Source organism: Monodon monoceros, unplaced genomic scaffold (genome assembly GCF_005190385.1).
Source record: "Monodon monoceros isolate NGI ecotype Baffin Bay Population unplaced genomic scaffold, NGI_Narwhal_1 Super_Scaffold_18, whole genome shotgun sequence".
Taxonomy (NCBI): domain Eukaryota; kingdom Metazoa; phylum Chordata; class Mammalia; order Artiodactyla; family Monodontidae; genus Monodon; species Monodon monoceros.
In genome coordinates, this window is record NW_021703774.1 from 169,354,521 (window position 1) to 169,374,781 (window position 20,261).

Here is a 20,261-nt window from a genome sequence, read left to right on the forward strand (position 1 = left end):
CTGAGGTTCACAGAGGTCAGGGGACTTGCCTAAAGTCGCTCAACTAATAAACAGCAGATCCAGAACCGGGTCCAGCGCCTCCCCATTCTAGAACTGGACACTGTAGCCTCTCTCCCACGTGTTCTGATAACTTGGTATGGAAAAATCACTCTTTGAGAAATCCTGCCATAAAAGCCTTGGGGGCATCAGCTGGTCCAGACACAGGGGCAAACACCACTGAAGGTCTGGGGTGCACGGATTTGAGATGGGGACGAGAGGAGTGCTCCTCACCCTCCCTCCACCTCCCCAAACCTAGTTACACCCCCCCGACTCCTGCCCTTTGGCTGGATGGAAGCTAGGGATGGGAAAAGAAGACAGCTCTAAGAAGCAAGAAGAAGAGAGGCAAAAATAAAAGTCTGGGGAGAAGAAGGGTCAAGTAGGAATATTCAGTCAGACTTGTGTCCGTCCAGAAGAGAGCAGACCTCGTAGCTGTTTCGCCCCTATTCTAGTGGCCTCTGATGTCCAAATCAGCCCCGGAAGGCAGACGTGCTGCAGGTGTTTTTGCATTAGAGGAAGGAGAGGCCCGGGAGACACCTTACTTGAGTTCCCTAAGCTGTTGGGTGCTAGGACTTGTGCCGGCTGGCCTGCCCGGGGCGCCCACGGTTGACCCCCAAGCCTTTGCCCCCAGAGACAAATCCTCTGTGGTCATCGGAGATTCTCTCCGAAAAAGAAAGTTGCGTTTCCACACAGAGGTCCAGAGCCATCTGAGAATGTTCCCTGTAGCCCCATGTCAAAAGGAATCAGTTCAATACCCAGGATACAGCTCTTGCTGACCCTGAGCTAAAAGTACTGTGACGGCCCAGGAAGTCAGGTTGAGTGGGAGTTTGAATGCCCAGCTTTCCAACCCTTCAGACACGTTTCTTTCCTGTCTTGAAGTGGGTCAGGAAATCAAGGGACGTGGGCAACTGTACACACCTCTCAAATCTGACATTTGGCTATGGGCTTCAGTGAGGTTCTTCCTTAACCCCGTGATGATCTCCTGCTGAGACAGGATTTCCTTCTGAGCAGTCAATAAGTCCTCTCTGAAATTCACAGAAACAGACCAAGTCAGTTCAACTCAATCTCCCTGGTGTCTTGAGTGCCTGGAAGGGGCCAAGTACAAAGGCAAAGTGATCCCCAATCAATGATGGTCCATGGGATGCCTGTCCTAGCAAGGGCGATAAGCACACTCTTTAAAAATTCTCAAAACAAAAATCCATTTTGATCCACCTTCATTACAAAGAAATACGTGGAGACAGAACAAAGGATCCCGGCCGGGTTCGCTCTGAGGTTGAGATACGACTAGTGTGAAGTTGAAACCTCTTGCTGCTCAAGCGTCTGTCAGCGTGAACCAATGCTCTTGTGGGCTTTTGATCTTTGGTGCAAAGAGGAAGGAAGACTATTTTTTTGTGGGTTCAGGGATTCTTTGAGGACGAGGAAGAGGAGAGAGAAGAGGACGGTATGGCTTCTGTTCTCTCACCAGCTTCTTTTAATTCCTGATGGAGAGACGTGGTGCCACGTGAGTGAGTGGTGCTCATGGGACCCTTTGCAGAAGTGTGGGCCCTGGGGCCCAGAAAATCAAGGGGGACACAGGGAGGGTGGGATGAGGGCAGCTCTTTGGCCCCACGCCCCAGAGGGCAGGACGTCTTTGGCACCATGACGATCAGGGTGGCTGACAGGGAAGCAGTGTTCCGTGGGAAGGGGCCCAGCGTGACAGCGGGAGAGGTGCCTTGAGGGGGGTTATGAGCAAGGGTGAGACACCCCAGCCCTGAGAGACGCGTGCTGTGTGTGCGTGTCTGTCTATCTGTCTCTCTCTCTACTCCTTGGCTATAACTCTTCCAACTTGAGGATGAAACTCTGCCTCAAGGGTGTCCACAGCTAAGGAAGTGGACCAGAGAAGAGTAACGTGATGCTGATTCTTCTCCAGGTCGTGGCTACTGCTGTCTTTAGAGAGAGCTCTTTCTACCAGGAGGAGTCAGTTAGGAACTTTTCAGAACATGGAGGCTGAGTATCTGAGTATCTTTGCCCTCTTGAGGTAAAACCCCTGGGACATTAGACTTTGGTAACTGGTATGTGGCGCAGGGCTCAGGCTGGTGGCTTGTCTTTTTCGAGAAACTTTCTGAATCCTTTCTCTGCATCACATTCCTGCCTACTGTTTGTACACTGCTTGTCAGTGGCTTTCAGGATCTTTCCCATTCATGGATTTTGTTTCTCTGGAAACTGTCAGCTCTTTGTGGCTCCAGGTATGGACTTTTGGGTTGGGAGGGAGCTTCAAGGTCGTTTAGTCCAACCTCTTAACTTTTAACCATCTGCAGGACCCACTCAACCAAGTGGTGTTTGAAACCCGCTTATAATACCCAGGAATGCGCTTGCCTCGAGCAGGTACTTGGAAAAAGGAGCCAATCATAGCATTAGCTGGCATTCATGTACCTCATCTCACCAGCAGGGAAGCCGAGGCACAGGAGGTGACGTGACCTGCCCGGGGCCACACACCTGGAGAGTGTTGAGTTGGAATTTGAACATGATCGAGAAACTAAAGGGATCGAAAATCTCAAATAGCAGCAAGAATAGCCCAGACTCAACTCCTTGTTGCAGACTCTGACGACGTGGCCAGAAGCAGGGGTCCGGTCGGGTACTCACATCAGGTGTTGAACACACACTGCGTCTTTGGCGGAGCTCTCCACCGGAGGTGCTGCCACAGTGTCTTGCTGTGTTCCCCCCTCCTGGGCTGAATCAGAGGGACAGGCCAGCGTCACCACAGTCCTTACACAACGGATGTCTTCCTTCCCCTTTGCTTATCAACACACCTATGGCTTTCTCAACTTACAAAGCTTCCCTATGCCCCCAGCCCTCTCCACCTAATGGGAACCAACGTGTGTTCCGTGTCACAGGCTGCCGCCTCCCGCCGCACCACGTATGAGCTCGTGAAATCTTCCCAGCTACTCTCTAAGGCAGGGATCACTGACTCCACTGACAGACGAGGAGATGGGCGCAGGAGGGGCGGAGCCTTAACTCCTGGGTCGCACCTCCTGCCCTATTTCCTGCTCTCCGCTCAGACAAGAGTCTCGTCCTGTCCTCACCTCCCACTTACTCGTCAGCCCACGCCTTCCAGTTTCCGCCCTCACCCTCAGTTCACCCACTCATTTATTCGTTCGACAGATGCGTAGGGAGCATCTGCTTGATGGCAGGCATGGATCTAAGAGTGGGGTGACAAAGATGTAGTCGCTCTCGGGTCCCAGCTGAAACATCCTCCCTCCGACCTGGACTTGGGCTGGGAGACTGAGTCCCGCCCCGTGCCCGTGCCGTGGTGCCCTGTCCATCCTGGGTCCCCTGTCAGGGCAGTGATTTGGCTAGCTGCCTGGCCTGTCCATTGCTGAACCCCCAGTGCCTAGAATGAGCTTGGGACATAATAGATGATCAGTTATGCATGCTGAGTGAATGAATCCATGAGGTGAGCCCTGACAGCTTGTCAAGTGGCTTAGACTAGGACCACGGTTCTCAACCAGTGGGGAGTTTACCCTGAAGGGGACGTTTGGCCACGTCTGGAGACATTTTTGGTTGTCGCACTGGGGTGGGGGTGGGGGCCACTGGCATCCGGTGGGCAGAGGCCGGGGAGGCTGCTCAGCACCCTAAGTGCACAGGACGGCCCCCAACCAAGAGCCCTCCAGCCCAAATGGCAATACTAGTGCCAAGGATGAGAAACCCTGGCCCGAGGCCTCTACTTCCAGAATTCTTTTCCAAGAGCTCACTGTCTTTAGTTTTACGCATCACCTTGGTCATTCAGGGCGAATAAGTGCTCACAACTCTTGAGTTCTTTCTTCAGCCTCTTTTTTTTTTTTTTTTTTAAAGGGATAAACCCCAGCTGGTTATAAAAGTGCATTAGACAAAGTTGCAAATTGCTGATGGCAGAGAGATGCCTTTGAAAGGCCCCTGCACGGGATGTTTCCACACGGAAAAGATGATTCCCGTTGTGCTGCTCTGACACCCCCTAACAGCCCCGGCAGCCTGTGCCCCTCGCTGGCTGACCGGCTCGGCACAAAGGCTGTCCCTGCTCATTGCTGTTACTTCTGTTGAACCTGGGCCTTGAGGGCGCCTAACCTTGCTGTGTAACAAGAAGAAAAGGCCTCCAGACAATAGAGGAGCTTTTAAATGAGGCGCAGACTTTTCTTCTGCATCAGCCTAGGGGGACCCACAGGGTCATCAGAACCTGCCCTGAACACTAAGATTTCCTCGGCGTCTCTCTGGACCAACCTCGGTCATTGTCCTTCAACGTTGCAATCTCTCCTATTTTTTTACGGTGTTCGGTCACTTTCTGGAGTCTTTCTTCAAGACTCACAATCGTCTGGGTGTGCTGTTTGATTTGGTCCTTGTATTCCATGATCTGTTTTTCAAATCCGTGCTTCTGAGATTCCTGTTCTTCTTGGAGGGCCCTTACTGTGAGCTGCTGCAGCTGCATCCGCTCCTCCATCATGATCTGGGAAAACAGACGTGGTTAACATGATCTTGGGAGCTGGATAAGAGGACGATAACAGCAATATCAACATGGGCCCCCTGCACCCACCAGCACCAAGCTCCGCCCCGCCCCAGGACCTTTGCATGTGCTGTTCCCTCTGCACGGTACAATCTTCCCCCAGCTCCTCGCATGGCTGACGCCTCATGTGACAGGCCTCAGCTCCAATGTCACCTCCTCAGAGAGGCCCTCCCTGACTGCCTATCTGAAGGAGACATGACCCTGTTTTATTTCCCCTGAGGCACTTATCACCATCTGAATGATCTCATGTCTTTATTTCTTGCTCCCACTGGAATGTAAGCTCCATGAGAGCAGAAACTTACCCTTTCTTATTTACCAATATGCCCACAGCATCAGTGTCTAGATCCCTGCCACAGCATCTAGACCCAGATGCTCAGTAAGTGTGGGTTGAATTAATGAGTGAACAATTTTATAAGAGAAAAGTGAATGAATTTGTAGTTCTTAAAGACAAAAATGGGGCTTCCCCGGTGGCGCAGTGGTTGAGAGTCCGCCTGCCAATGCAGGGGACACGGGTTCGTGCCCCGGTCTAGGAGGATCCCACATGCCATGGAGCGGCTGGGCCCGTGAGCCATGGCCGCTGAGCCTGTGCGTCCGGAGCCTGTGCTCCGCAACGGGAGAGGCCACAACAGTGACAGACCCGCGTACCGCAAAAACAAACAAACAAAAAAACCCAAAAATGATCAGTGGTCCCCTGATGGTGAGTCAGAACTTTTCCCTTGACCGCCCCCCACCTTCCTCCCCTCTCGGGATGACATCATTCTCCTGCTACCTGGACGACGTCATCCTCCTCCTGATTCCCTTAACACGTTGAGCCTCTGATCTTCTCCAGATGCGTAAATTCCCTGCCTGAGATGCTCACACGTGCCTGCTCTCTCAACAATCACTCCTCCAAGGCTGTCTTCCAAATTTTGTTCCCATGTCTTGCTTCCTGCCCCAAATCTATTTTTTTGCCCTGCCAAAAGTTTGGGCAACTTTTGAACTTGGTACCCCACCCTCGTCTCAGTCTGAATTCTTCACCTTCTCCAGAAGACAGCCCCCCCCCCCCAAGAGCCCCCCCCCCACACACACAAACCCCGACCCCCATCTTCCCCGCATCTCCACCGTGTGCCATCAGCCCGCCCGGTGCCCTGGCTCCAAGCTCGCCCGCCTCCTTTGGTTCCTTCTTCTTCTCAGTGCTCCTGTCCTGTCAATCAGTTGTCGAGTCTTGCCATTTTTCTGCTCACTCTCTCCAGAGCGACTCCTTCCTTCCCCTGCTCTGCTGCCCCGAGTGTCCAGGTCCTGTGACTCAGGACTGCAGCAACAACGTGCCGCACCCCGAGCCGGTGTCTCCAAGTCCGCTCCCACTCAGGTTCACTCTGTGCACTTCTGCCAGGTCAATCCTCATCGACTCCTTGTCTACAGACCTGTCTGTTCAATGTATGAAGGACAGGTGGGTGCAATATTGAGCCCTGATGGTGGAGGGCCTTGAATGCTGAGATGAAATTGGAAAACATTATCTTAACGTCTGAGGAATAGTCACTGATCCCTAAATTCTGGGGCTGCTCAGTGCTTCAGCCTGATCCTGTGAAGACCCTGAATTACAACATCTTAGAAGACCCTGGACAGAGGGTGTCATCATAGCTTCTGTTTACTTTTTATACTAAACTAATGCTTCTCAGCAGAGGGTGATTTTACCCTGCCAGAGACATTTGGCAAAGTTGGAAGACATTTTTGGTTGTCACAACTGGGGGAAGGGTGCCACTGGCATCTCGTGGGTACAGACCAGGGATGCTGCTACACATCCTATAATGCACAGGACATGAGAAAGAGTTACCCCACCCAGAACATCAACAGTGTAGAGGCTGAGAACCCCTGGTCTAAACCACGCATCCTCATGGCATCGTGATCGCGCATTGAAGGGAAAATTCTCCCATCCCCAGAAGGCACTGACTTACCATTTTCGTCTTAGCAGTTTCCAGTTCAGCTAATGTTTCACTTAATTTCATGGTGAGGCTCTCTGCTTTTAGACTTTCAGCCGTCTTTGTTTTCTGAGTCTTTTCTACCATGGCCAATGCATCATTTAATTTATCATTTAAAATGTCTTCTTTTTGCATTTTTAAATCTATTTCCTAGACAAATAGCAAACATCAAATGAACAGAAATTCAGGTATAAATATCCACCCTAGCCTCTCCCTCCCCTGTTTTCAGAGAGGAGGTGACCTCTGTTCTGGTATTGTTCTGTTGATCCTTTTAAAGTCCAAAGTCCATGTTTTCTCTGGAAGGTTCCAATGATTACAGAACTCTTTTTTTATATGCAGCTGAGATCTGTCTACTTGAGATTTCTGGTCTCTGAGCTCAGTTCTGTCACCTGGAGCTCATCGAACAAGTTTTATTTCTCTTTTATGAGACAGCCCTTTAAATATTTGAGGAGGGCTGTCATGTCTCTCCCTAAATCTATTTTCCAGGATAAATGTGCCAAGTTCCTTCACCCCTTCGTCACAGGACCTGCCTCCAGGACACTCCTCCATCTTGCTCTGTGGCTTCGGCCCTGGGGTGACCTCCCCTCGTCCCGTGGGGCCCCGGCAAGATTGGACTCTGGTCGCCATGTCCTCAACACCTTCTCCCTCCTCCCGGGACCCATTCTTCCGATCTTTGTCGAAATTCTACTCTCCTCCTTGGGTCCATTCTCCAGCACTGTGGAATGTGGGCTTCGTGACAGGCACTGTGCTGGGGCTGGACGCACTTTATTTATTTATTTGACTTCATTCTTTAGAGCAGTTTTAGGTTCACAGTAAAACTGAGCAGAAAGTACAGCGTTTCCATGAACTCCTGCCCCCATCACATGCACAGACTCCTCCACTGTCAACATCCCCACCGGACTGGTACATTTCTTACACTGATGAACCTGCCTCCACACATCATTATCACCCAAAGTCCATAGTTTACGTTAGGGTTCACTCTTGGTGTTGCACATTCTGTGGGTTTGGACAAATGTACAATGACATGTGTCTACCATTATAGTATCACACAGAATAGTTTTACTGCCCTAAAAACCCTACGTATTCCGTCTGTTCACCACCACTCCCCTAACCAATCCTTGATCTTTTTTTTTTTTTTTTTAATCCCTGATCTTTTAACTGTCGCCATAGTTTTGCCTTTTCCAGAACGTCATATAGTCGGAATCATACTGCATGTAGCCTTTTCATGAACATTATTTAATCCAAAACAACCCCCCCAGGGGACTTCTCTGGCGGTCTGGTGGTTAAGACTCCATGCTTCCACTGCAAGGAGCATGGGTTTGATCCCTGGTTGGGGAACTAAGATCCCGTGTGCTGTGCGGCGCAGCCAAATAAAGAAAAAGAAAAAAGAAAGAAAAAGAAGAAGAAGAAAAAAATAACCCCCCAGTGATTCTATGTATGGTAATATTTAGGAACCTTTCTTTGAAGAAAACGATCTAAGATCGATGTGAATAGACTTGAAGATCTGTTTAGTCCCATCTGGTCTATTTATTTATGTATTTGGCTGCATCGGATCCTTGTTGCGGCATGCGGGATCTTTCGTTGCAGTGAGAGGGCTCTTCGCGACAGCGTGCGAGCTCCTCTCTAGTTGTGGCGCGTGGGCTGTAGCGCGTGCAGGCCTAGTTGCCCTGCGGCATGTGGGCTCTTAGTTCCCCGACCAGGGATCGAACCCGCGTTCCCTGCATTGGAAGGCAGATTCTTAACCATTGGACCACCGTGGAAGTCCCAGCCCCATCTGGTCTTGAAAATCCTTTGAAATTGTATTTACCTGTATTTAAATTTAACCCACTATTGTCAGGTTGTGTGTTTATCACGTGCCTTGACTTTTGAGATATAGGCTTGCATGTGTGTGTGTGTGTGTGTGTGTGTGTATATGTGTGTCTTGTACTGTTGGGACCCAGGAGGGGTGAATCAGTCCTCCAGCTTGGAGGTGCCTAAGACAGGGTCCTGTGCAACAACTTCTGCTTCTCCTGCATCTCCTACTCTCAGGAATCATCGTAAACGTGGCTTGATTATGAAGGTGATGATAGCGATGATGACAGATTCTGGTGGAGAAATAGCACCAAGGCGATCAGACGTTCAGGCATCTATATCCTGCCGTCCCCTCTGTGACCCCGGGCAGCTGAGCCTACACCAAGGTCAAGGATAGGGAGAGGAGGGGTGATTATGAGAAGTCCTAGAGTCAGGTAGTCCTGGGTTCAGATTCTGCCCCTCCACTTCCTGGCTGTGAGATAATAATAATAACAACAACAATAATAAAACGTGCAGCATTCACTGAGTGCCAGGTGCTTGTCTCTGTGTATGTTAGCAATCAAGCCTCACAACTCCATGAGGTTGATCTATCGGATCATCTGTATTTCATAAGTGGGGAAACCAAGGCACAGAGGTGGCAACTCCTGCCTAGTGTCCCACAGCCAGGGGGTGGCAGAGGTAGGATTTGAACCCAGACCGCCTGCCCCCAGAGCCTGGTGCTCAGCCATGCTGGCTCCTCCATGCCTTTTCCTCTTTGAGACTCATACCTCCTTCTGCTTGGTTATGCGGTTCTCCAGATCTTGCACCTTTTTCTTTTCCTTCTCTATGGCCTCCTTCGCTTTGTGTTTCTCGTAGGCGATGCTGCTCTCTGAAATCTGGAAGTCAACAACAAGCGGTTTGAGGGTGTGTGCACGAGAAAGGAAGGGAAGTGACAACGGCAAGGGGAAGCCAGGATTAGTAATCGTTGACACCAGTGAGTCAGGGTTTGGGAGTGAGAGCTCAAGGGACTGGATGCTTGCTGGAGAGAGAGGTGAGAAGGGTGGCGTGCCCAGCACGGTGAGAACCCGCAAGTCACGTCTTGGTTAGTTGTGTCCTTAAAAGAGAGAGTTATTCGTCTTTCAGGATTTCTGGGCTGGTGTTCAGGAAGTGACAGGCTGGTGAGTGTTCAGGTCAAGGCATTTGGCGCTGAGCCACGAACTAAACTACTAAACGGACAGGTGACGGCACCAGTGTGGTCCCTTGTTGGCAAGTACCTGGCTTCTTGGGAGGTGGGGCAGGAGAGGCAAAGGGCAGGGATGGGGGGCGGGAGGGGGTGGGGGGATACACCTCCTGTGCCAGCAGGCCTGACGCCTGTGGCTTCAAAGGACACTGGTGGTCTCTCTCCAGCCTACAAAGGCTTGGGTCCAGAAATTGAAGCCCAGGACAGTTTGGGACTGAGAACATATACCCCACAGATACGGTGATGGAGAGGGGATTGGAGCCCAGCTTCAACTACACAAGCCCCAGGAGGGAAACAGCCAGAGTAGGGTCGAGAAACTCTGTTTGCAGTTGTTGAAACTCTTGTAGTTATGCCTCCCGTACAAATATAAGAGTTCGCAAGAATAACATTTTAATGAAATAAGTAATTTATATATGCATAAACAAAAGACTGGAAAGCTATGTACCAAAATATAAATAATGGCTATTTGGGGTGAATTGAGATTATGGTAATTTATATTTTCTTCTTTTCACTGGTCTGTATCTTCTAAATTTTCTTTAGTGAACATGCATTATTGGGTAAAAAGAAAATCTACTGACATTGTTATACTTTGGGGGTGGGTGGCCCTGGAGAAAAGAGGATCTTCCCGACAGCCTTGCTGTTCTAGCATTACGTCCTGGGCCTCCATCTCCCCTGCCCTGCTCTGCACACGGGCCTCCCCGCCCCACCTGGGCTCTGACTCTCCTCCCTGCATGGGCTTGGCATTTTCCCACTGCCAAGTCTGCCTAAGACTGTCCAGACCCCACCCTGCGAGTCTGTGTCCTGCCTGACGTAAGAGGCCACATGCCCCACGGGAGGGCACCCTCCCTTCTCTTATTCTGCGCCGCTTGGCAGGTTACAAATGAAAATGATGATACTGCCCACGCTCTAAATTCTGCAACATGAGCGCCTGCACCGTGCACTGAATGCGAGCCCCCAGGCGGCGTCTGCCCCCCATTTTGCAGGTGAGGACACAGAGGCTGTAAGTGAGGCAGTGAGAGGATGAGTAATGCATCAAGGTCACACCATCAGGAAGTGGTGGTGCCAGTTCAGATGCCAGTGCCCTGCCCTAGCCACCCTGCCACCTGGCTTCTGGACCTGGCCTGAGCTGTCTTCCTGATTCCAGCCCCACCCTACCTGGAGGCAGGAGACATGCTTGTGTATTCAAACGTAGACTGGCACAGAGTCTGCCACCCTGCTCAGCAGAAGCCCACACTCTAAAGCCCCACCCCTGGCCCATCTGTATAAGGGCTGATCTGGGGGCAGCTGTGACCACAGTTTGGGTTCTACCCCTTAACAAGGCTCGCTCTGTGTCGGAGCTCCCTTGCCCTGTGTGGACTCTGACCTCACTTCCCTGCAGGGGCTGGCACAGTCTCACTCCCAAGGTCTTTGCTTGCCTGTCCAGCCGCCATATCCCGCCATGCACTCCATCCTCCCCACCCGACCGGGACTCTGACCTCACCTGCGGAGGTGGTCACTATGCATGCACGGACTCCTCGAAACAAACCTCTGTCACTGCACCCGCATTAGAGATGGGGGCACAGAGAGGGCAAGGGGCTTGCCCAGAGTCACACAGCATGTTGGGGCAGAGCTGGAATTGGGACCAGAATCGACACTTTTAGCCCACCCAGCTCTGCTGCCATGCCTCGCTTCGCCTACTCTGTGTCTCCCTCCGGCTTTCTTCCTCTGACCCATTTGGCTTCCGTCTTGTTCCAGCTTGATTTCATTCTTCCCGTCCTGCCCCTGTCCCTCTGGCAAACTCCAGTCCCTCTCCTTTGCACTTGGGACCCCTGACCTAGTGGCATTCTCTTCCCGCAGATGTTCCCGTGGTGTTCCCTCTGCCCTCCAGTTCTTATGCAAGGTCACCACCTTGGAGACGCCCTCCCCGCTGACGGGCCACTCTCTAACCCACCCTGGTTTTGTCTACCCCACAGCCTGTGGCTCTGGAGTCACCTGTGTTTGTTTACATGGTTGTCTGTCCTCCGCCCTAGAGTGGGGGGCATGACTGTGGTCCGTCTAGTGCTCTGCAGTATCCCTGACACCCAATAAGGTCTGGCACGTGGTAGGTACTCAGTAAATATTTGCAGATGGATGAATAAAACTGAATTAAATAATTCACTGAGTCACCAGCTTTGTTTCTGGAAGTTCCACGAGAGCCGGCACATGTCTGTGTGTGCCCCCTCTGTCCCTACAGTCCGGCTCCTGGAGATGCCATCACAGGTCACTGAGGGCACGGCCACCTGGCCCCCTGGCTCCGAGAGCCCTTCTTTGACTTTCAGGGCATGACTCGGGCGTTCATCCCTCCTCTAAGCCTTGGGGCCTGCCTTTCATGGCGGCTCCGGCTGGTAAGCCCAGTCCCCAGGCTGGTGGCAGTGAATGTCACTGGCTCGGCCTGGGCCTGGCACTTGGACACCCCTTCCCCCTCCCACATCACCCTGTCCTTGAGGGTGTACTTCTCATCTCTTCCAGAAGACACTGACCCCTGGTGCTTATTTGATGTGACCACCGTGTGAGCTGGTTGTGTTACCGTCTACTCCATCTTACTCTGCAATGTTTGTGTCTCTATCTGTCCATCGGCCCAGGGAGGGTCTACTTTGGAGTCTATGAAACTAGGAGGCTGGCGCCAAGAGGGTGTTTTCCTACTGTGCCCACGCTGGGTGCACCATAAATACCTTTCGACGACAAGGAGGATGCTGGCTGAGGGACTGACCCAGACGCCAACCCAGCGGGTCTCCCCCGGAGTGCAACTCCCTTCCCTAGGTAGTTGGCCAGCAGTGCTTTTGAAGACGGCCCTCTGTGTGCGAGTGCAGTTCTAAGTACTTAGTATACACTAACTCATTTAATCCCGCGAGGCAGGGACTGTATCCCTCCCCATGTTCCAGATGAGGAAACTGACGCACAGGAGGTTAGGTGATCTGCCCTAGGGTCATACAGCTGGTGAGTCCTATGTTGTGATATCGGCCACTCTGAACGGAGGCACCGCTCCCCACCTGGCCGCTTTACCACCTGCTCTACATCAGGGCACCGAAACACAGCCTCACATCTGGTTCTGGAGCTCCTTCCAAAGGGCTTTTGGCTGCCACCGCCCAACTTCTCTCTCTCTGCTCTTCAGACCTCCTTCTGCTGGGCTAAGTGGTTCTCCAGATCTCGCACTTTTCTCTTTTCTGTCTCTAAGGCTTCCTTTGCTCTGCTTTTCTCATGGGCAATGCTGCTCTCCAAAATCTGAAAATCAATGACCAGTCTTTTTGGTTGCCTGCACATTTAGGGGGAAAATTGCTAATAACGATGATACTAATTATAATGACAGTAGCTCAAACGTTGAGGGTTGGTCTTCCGTGCCAGGGCCCAAGGCCAGCGCTTCTCACTCACGTCACTCTCACGGCAACCTCATCAGAGAAGTTAGCGTCACCATTTAACAGATGAGGAAACTAAAGAATGGAAAGTTGGTGAGGGCGCGGGGACCATGAAGTTTGTTAGTGGTGAGGCCAGGATTGAACCCCTCACGTTGCCTGTGGGTGGAGGCCCTGGCAGGGAGCAAGCCAGCAGAGGCGACCAAGCCTGTCTTATTTCAGAGTCTGAGCTCTTATCATTGTGCCAGGCAGCCTCTGTGATAAGAAGAAGAAAAATCTCATTAATAATGGAATTTCCCATTGTTGAAGTAAATCTCTGAAAGACAATCAGGTTTCTAGAGGAGGGCAGTGTATTGAATTAATGAGCCACACATAACAATCTCTAGGAGGGGCGGGGGCAAAGCTCACAAGGGAAGCTCTGAGAGGATGCGAGGGCTGTGATTGGTATTTAGTGCCCGCAGTCAGGGAATTTCATCTAGGAAGCAGCTTGCCGATAAGCCGTCCAGTTAAATGGTTTATGCAAATTGCAGAAGGCTAGAAGTTGCCGGTAAGGCCCCTGTTTCTAGTCACTGCAAGAAAGGGCACCTCAGATTCATCATCATTATGTTAAAAAAAAAAAAACAAAAAGAAAGGGCACCTCAACTCTCAAAAGGGTTGTGTTTTAAACACCAGCTTGGCAGAGGTCTGGAATTTGGAACACGGTTTCCATTATAGCTGGTGGTTAGGGTCCGAGATTAGTCTGCAAAAATATCTAATCCATAATATGGAGGAAATACTACACATTTTTATATATTTTGCAGTGAAAAGCAGTTTAAAAAAACGCCAACACTCATCTGTTCCAATACCAGCCCCCAACGAAGCAGAAGCGCAGTAACATCGCGGGAGCCTGGCGTCTCCCATGAGACGTGAGGGAGCCGAACGTCTGAGGAGGGTTTCGGGTTAAGGCATTTTCCTGCCCCACTGCGCCTGATCTCACGTCTACACGCGGGACTTTGCTCTTGGCAGCTCCTCTGCAGCCGAGACGGGCGCTACGCACTACAGGGAAGCCTGTCCTCGTGCGACTCACGCCCAGGTCCCGTTCCCCCGGGCCACTTTGCTCGCACGCTCCTGGGCAGGTCACGGGAATTAATCTTTAACGTTACCTCCAAACCCGCATTATGACCTAGTGATTCTGTCGTCCTTAAAGATGCATCTGACAGTGTGGAGGAAGGTCTGATAGAAAGAAAAATCAAAGGACTGTTTGAGGTTGATCTAAGTCTGTGTCTGGGATTTTAATCTCAGGTTCCCCTGACAAGAAGCCACGGAGAGGTCCTGCCGGGAGAAGTGGGCTGACGCTGTCCTAGGCCTGGGTCACCCGGCCACAGCTCCTCCCTGCCATGGGGCTGTCCACCACCAGGCTTTCCTTAAATCTCCCTCCTGAAGTGCCCCGTGACCTCGAGATCTCTAAAATCAAGGGGCTTCTCCATCTTTGTGCTGATGACCTCTCAGTGGCATTTGGCCGCCGGGAACCCTTGTGACACCCTCCTCCTCCTTGCCACCCCTGGAGAAATAACTCAGGACCAGGTACTGACACTGTTTACACAGGCCTGCAGAGCACAGCTGCGCCGGAGACCTGAGTGAGACCCAACACATAAACACTTTCCCTCTCTGGATCGGATCAAATGGCATGGGCTCTGCCCACCAGGCTCATTATTTCTCCCTCACTGGTGGGTGGGCCAGGGTTTCCCTCTGAGGAGTAGGGACGCAGTGGGGGATTGGTAGGAGGCAAGTACCTAAACAGAAGTGGAAGTACAGTGATTGATAGTATTAATAGCTACCATTCTTTGAGAGATGATTCTGGGTCAAACACTTTAGTGTACATTATCTCCAATCTTCACAGCCATCCTTTAAAGAAGGTAGGTATTGAGCCAGTAAGTAGCCCAGCCAGGCTGCAAAGCCTGCACTCCTCACTCCTCTGCACTGCCCCAGGACCGAAGCGCTAATGAAAACATTTTGTAAAAAAGACTCAGGGATCTGAGGGTGACCACGAGGTAAGTACGAGTGAACACTGTAATAGGGCTTTTGCAAAAGCCATTTTGGACACATCAATAGAAGTACAACATCTTCAACGAGGGAGAGAAGAGTCCTGCTCTAGGCCACTAAATGTTGGAGAACTGTGTCCAGTTTTGCCTACAAAAACTTTAGGAAGAAAACAGATGATGGGTTGCAAACTCAGATGCCTACAGGGGCTCGACAGTTACCCAAAGTGAAGTGGGTTGTGTGTGATGCAATAGGGAATGGCGAGGACTGTGGCGAACTTCTGCTACTTGGTTCCACTCCGGCCCGTTTTTGCCAAGTGGAAAGGAGGGCCAGATTTCTGAACTTTTCAAGAGAGGGTGGAAATCTGGATTTTTCAGTATAGTTTATGAATTCAAGAAAAAACACTCTAGGACCAAACGTAACATGTCTGCAGGCCCTTTTCAGCCAGTGAGCTGCTCATCTGTGGCTGGCTTCTGGAGCACAGAGCAGCTCAGAGGAGCGGAACAAGGCCATGCTCCAGGACTGTGAATGGCATTTGGTTCTGGAGAGGAGCGGGTGCCTCTATTTTCAAGCATCTATAAAAGGTTATTCTGTGGAAGAGAAAGTATTCAATAGACGGGTCTTGCAGGAGCCCGGGGGGCGGGTGGAGGATTGAAACCCTTCTGGGAGAAAGTCTGAGTCAATTCAACCTAAAGGAAGAATGTTCTGCCTGCCCAAGGCATCAATGCTGGGATGGACTGCCCTGGGCTGCAGAAAATTCCTTGGTGGTGGAGCTGAAGGCTGGATGATTTTAGGATGTTGTTGGAGGATACACGCAGCCCTGAAGTCCCACGATTCTGTAATTCCTCCATTTTTGGGATTTGGGATACAATCTCTGCGCAGAAAATGCTCATGTCACCAATCCCAACTTGTCCCCTATCTAAGGCTGTATTTTACGCTGTTTGCAATTTTTCCAACTAATTGTGAAGGCTACAGCTCTAGGGTTCTCTCCTAGAGTCCCCCTTGCTTCTTCTCAGACTAGCTGAGCCCTCCCAAGGACAAATCACTCTAGGAAACTCCGCCACGCGCTTCTCCCCAACATCTGTGGTTCTAAACTTCTTCCATTTGGCCCTCAAGCCGGATTTGGGCTGGAGCCAACTATCTCCCCGAGCTGCGTACCTCCTTCTGGCGGGTTAAGCGATTCTCCAGCTCTTGGACTTTGCTCTGTTCTTCTTCTAATGCTTCCTTTGCTCTGCTTTTCTCCTGAGAAATGGTTTCCTCCAAAGCCTGAAAGTCATGATTGTTGTTTAATAGACATGGTTACCATAGTAGGGATCTGGACTCTGTGCCGGGCACTGCACGGATTCACTCTTTCACTTTTCACAACAAGAAAACTCTTTCACTTCTCACTGCCACAGAAAACTGTGGGCAGTATACTTAGGGGCTAAGAGTACGGGGTCTGGAGTCGGCAGGCCCAAATTAGAGCCTCCGGTTGATCCTTCCTAGATGTATAGGCTTGGGCAAGTGAGAAGCTTTAGAAGCCTCAGTTTCCCTATCTGTACAGTGGGGACAGTAATGGGTTGATGTGAGGAGCAGATGAGATGATGAACATGAAATACTTGTCACATGATAACTATTCACTAGTAAAGATTAATCATTTCTTCTGTCATTTCAACTTTGCAAAGGAGGAAACAGGCTTAGAGAGATTAAGGAATCTGTTCAGTTTACTAGTAAATCACGTCAACAGGAGTTTGAACCCTGGTCCCTTCGACCCTAGAGACAGGAGTTGGCAAGCTATGGCATCTGGGCCATAGCTGCCTGCTTCTTTGTAAATAAAGTTTTATTGGCAACCCTCCATGCTCATCGTGGGTTGCCTACAACTGCCCCTGCACTGCAACAACAGAGCTGAGAAGCCACAACAGAGACCATACGACCCGCAAAACTGAAAATAGATACTATCTGGCTCTTCGTGGAAAAAGTTTGCTGCCCCCTGATTTAAACCATTAGTGTGCACACACAAATCAGAGGACTGCTGCTAACAGATCATAATAAAAAAAAGAATGTTAGCTCCATAAGGGAACCTAGAATTTCTTACCCTTGAAACAGAGTCCTCAGACAAGTTAGGACTCGTGAGGAGTTTAATTAATGAATTCGGACAAGCATATCTTTAGAAAGGGTGGGGATGATGGTGTCATGTGGTATGAGGGAGGTTCACTTAAAATCGGGGCACCTGGCGCTGGAGTCTGGAACAGTACTTTCCGATGAGTCCCTGGGGTCGAGCTGACCAATGTGCGTGTCTGGGGAAGGATGACCCTCGACGGGGCGACAGTGGACATGAGCAGTGGCGCTCTGTCTCGGTGGGTCCCTGGCGTTGCGTCCCCCTCTGCATGGGCTGGTGTGCGCACTGAGCTCTGTTGTGATTAAAGGGGGGCCGATGTCAGCCCTTGAAACCCTGTATCTGCTGGAATCGATGTTACAAATGGGCGTCTGGGAGGCCCAGGCCGGTGCCCAGGGTGATGTTGAACATGCTGGGGCTGCAATACTGCACATCCACAGTGGGAACAAGTCAAACCAAAGTTAAAACTAAAATAAGACATTTGGCGAGGGAGAAGTTAATCAGAGAGGAGGGAGGAAACAGGTGGAGAGCCTGGTGGAGATTTTGAAGATTTCTAGGTTCTTTCTGGTTTTATTTCCCTCTCTGTGGAATGGCACTGGCTTTTTCTATGTCTAATTGTCCTTCTGGAGGGAGCTGCCTTGATTTAAGGCTGTTGTTAATGGTACCTTTATGTGGCTCACAGGTGATTTTGGTCAGGTGGTTCTTCCTTTTTAATCTTTTATTTCACAAAAGGCAGAAAGGCAGAGAAAGAGGCAAACAGGAGAAGAAGTAGCGGGGCGTGAACTAGAGGATGAAAGGGAGCAGGCAGAGGTCTTTGCCTCTTGGAGGGGTCTGGAGAGTGAGGGTTTGTGACAGAAGGACGGTCCAAGCAGGAAGTCACCAAGCTTCTCCCGGTGAAGGCAGAGGAAACGGCAGGTCCAGTCCTTCTCAGGGGAAGAAAGGAGGTGCTGGGCGGGAGTTGGGGTCCAGCGGATCTGGTGCTGCTGTCTTGAGGGGGGTGGAGGAGGGGCAGCACGCTGTGGCCCTCCACCGTGGCTGCACATTGGAACCACCAGGGAGAGCTTACCAATCCCAGTGCCTGAGCCACACCCTCACCCCAGTTAGGTCAGAACCTGGGGGTGGGGTGGGGGGAGGGGTACAAGGCATTAGTATTTTTTAATCTCTTAGGTGACCAAAGTGCAGCCAAAGTCATGAGCCACTGATCTAGGATGATGGCGACCGAGGTAGTTAAATTCATGGTGGGTCCCTGAATATCAGAAAGGGCCAACTCAGGGACAAGGATGAGAAGCAGCCCATTATGTGCAGTTTCCTGGCTTTCTCCTGAGATTCTGATTCAGTGGGTCTGGGGTGGGGCCCAAGAAGCTGTATTTTTCACCAGCGTCCAGGTGGTTCTTATCGGCCAACTTGGGGAAAACCTTCTTCTAAGACTTTGTGGCTGAAAATGTAGTCTGCAGAGCTGTGCCATCAGTACCAGCTGGGAGCTGGTCAGAAATGCAGAATCCCAGGCTCCCCCCGCCCCCAAGACCTGCTGAATCAGAATCTGCATTTTAACAACATCCCCATGTGATCCGTGGACACCTTTGAGTTGAGAGGTGCTGCTGTAAAGTATCCTCTAATTGGCTGGTTTCTGGAAAAGTAAGTAGCAGTTTTGGCCATGTGTTTCTTTTTTTTTTTTTTTTTTTTTGCGGTATGTGGGCCTCTCATTGCCGTGGCCTCTCCCGTTGCGGAGCACAGGCTCCGGACGCGCAGGCTCAGCGGCCATGGCTCACGGGCCCAGCCTCTCTGCGGCATGTGGGATCTTCCCGGACCGGGGCACGGACCCGTGTCCCCTGCATCGGCAGGCGGACTCTCAACCACTGCGCCACCAGGGAAGCCCCATGTGTTTCCCCTGATATGCATGAAGAGAAAGCAGAAGACTGAAATACTATTGGTTGGTCTTGCACACACTTAGACACAAACCGGGACCTGCAGTAACGACTGGGATTTGTATCAATAAAGTCAGCTGCAGTATATAAACAAAGTACCGTTTCTAGACATTTCAATAACCTTGCCTCTTCAAGTTGATCTTCAAGTTGATCTCCGAGTTTTAGGACTCAAGCTTCATGTTAATTCCTCCTACATCATTCACCCTCTTTAATTAATTTAGTTCCCAACAAGGAGTTGCTGAGATTCCTCCATCTAAGTACGTGCCCTCTGTTTCTCATAGGAAAGCCCATCTCATCGGTTCCCAGCAGTAAAGAGAAGGACGGGGGCCACCTTACCGATTTCTCTTCCGTTAGCCGCTTGATTCTGGCTTTCAGCTTCTCCTCTTGCTGTAGCCTTTCCTCGGTCAGCTTCTCCTTCTCTGCCAGGTGCTGCCGTAACTTTTCTTGCAGCAAATACTGCTGAGTTTCCTGAGAACTGTTGGTCTTGATCTGAAATGAGGTGAAGGGAAATGCAGCCGATGGGGGACAGGACTAACGCAGGAGCCATTTCCACTACCTTTGGGGGCGAGACAAAGGTTCACGAAACTTCCTTCAAAACACAGAAAAATGATGCTTAGCTTAGTAACTAATAGGGAAGTAGTAGAGCATCGTGGTAAAGAGCTCAGACTCTAGATCTAGATAGAATCTCAGCTCTAGTTCTTTCTAGACACGTCTTTGTATAGAGAACGAGGTTAATACTAGTATCTGCCTCTTAGAGTTGTAAGAATGAGATAATGATGGAAAGCTTTTAGCACAGTGTTTGGCACATAGTAGGTGCTCAGTAAATGGTAGTTAGACTTATTTGTTATTATTTGCTGAGTGTAAGAGAAAAAGCAGTGAACTAGGGCCAGAAAGCCTCAGCTTTTGTCTTGATTCTTCCACCAACCATCTGTGTGACATTGAAACAGTCACCTAGCCTCTGAATGCCATCGTCCATCTCTGTAAAATAAGGAGAATGGACTAGATCAGGGGGTGGCAAACTACTGTCTGCAGGCCAAATATGGACCACTGCCCATTTTTATAAATCAATTTTTATTGGAGCAGAGCATGCCCGTCACGCCCGTTCATTTACTTATGTCTGTGGCTGCCTTTGCTCTACAACAGCTGGTCAGATAAGTGTGGCAGAGGCTGTATGTCCTGCAAAGCCTAAAATATTTACCGTCTGGCCCTTTACAGAAGAAGTTTGCTGACCCCTGGACCAGATGGTCTTTGCGGTTGATCGTAACGCTGGTCCCAATATTTCACCCTTCCTCTATTCATATCTTTGGCTCTGTAACTTGCAGTGCCCACCCATATCC

General features: G+C 50.6%; 1 protein-coding gene across 5 annotated transcripts in view; it reads right to left on the reverse strand.

Annotated features, from left to right (window-relative positions):
- Nucleotides 1–20,261, reverse strand: part of FHAD1 (forkhead associated phosphopeptide binding domain 1) — a 138,504-nt gene that overhangs the window by 24,273 nt on the left and 93,970 nt on the right. For 4 of the 5 annotated variants that reach the window (XR_003794370.1, XM_029227942.1, XM_029227944.1 and 1 more), the window contains 7 exons: nucleotides 19,261–19,413; nucleotides 16,063–16,170; nucleotides 9,066–9,173; nucleotides 6,484–6,657; nucleotides 4,270–4,492; nucleotides 2,659–2,746; nucleotides 955–1,061 (listed from right to left, as the gene is read on the reverse strand). Coding sequence is in view for 4 of the 5 variants with exons in the window: in XM_029227942.1 (XP_029083775.1) it covers nucleotides 955–1,061; nucleotides 2,659–2,746; nucleotides 4,270–4,492; nucleotides 6,484–6,657; nucleotides 9,066–9,173; nucleotides 16,063–16,170; nucleotides 19,261–19,413 (961 nt within the window). In the remaining variant the exon portion in view is untranslated. The remainder of the gene's footprint in view (nucleotides 1–954; nucleotides 1,062–2,658; nucleotides 2,747–4,269; nucleotides 4,493–6,483; nucleotides 6,658–9,065; nucleotides 9,174–16,062; nucleotides 16,171–19,260; nucleotides 19,414–20,261) is intronic. The other variant, XM_029227943.1, reaches the window with a different exon arrangement.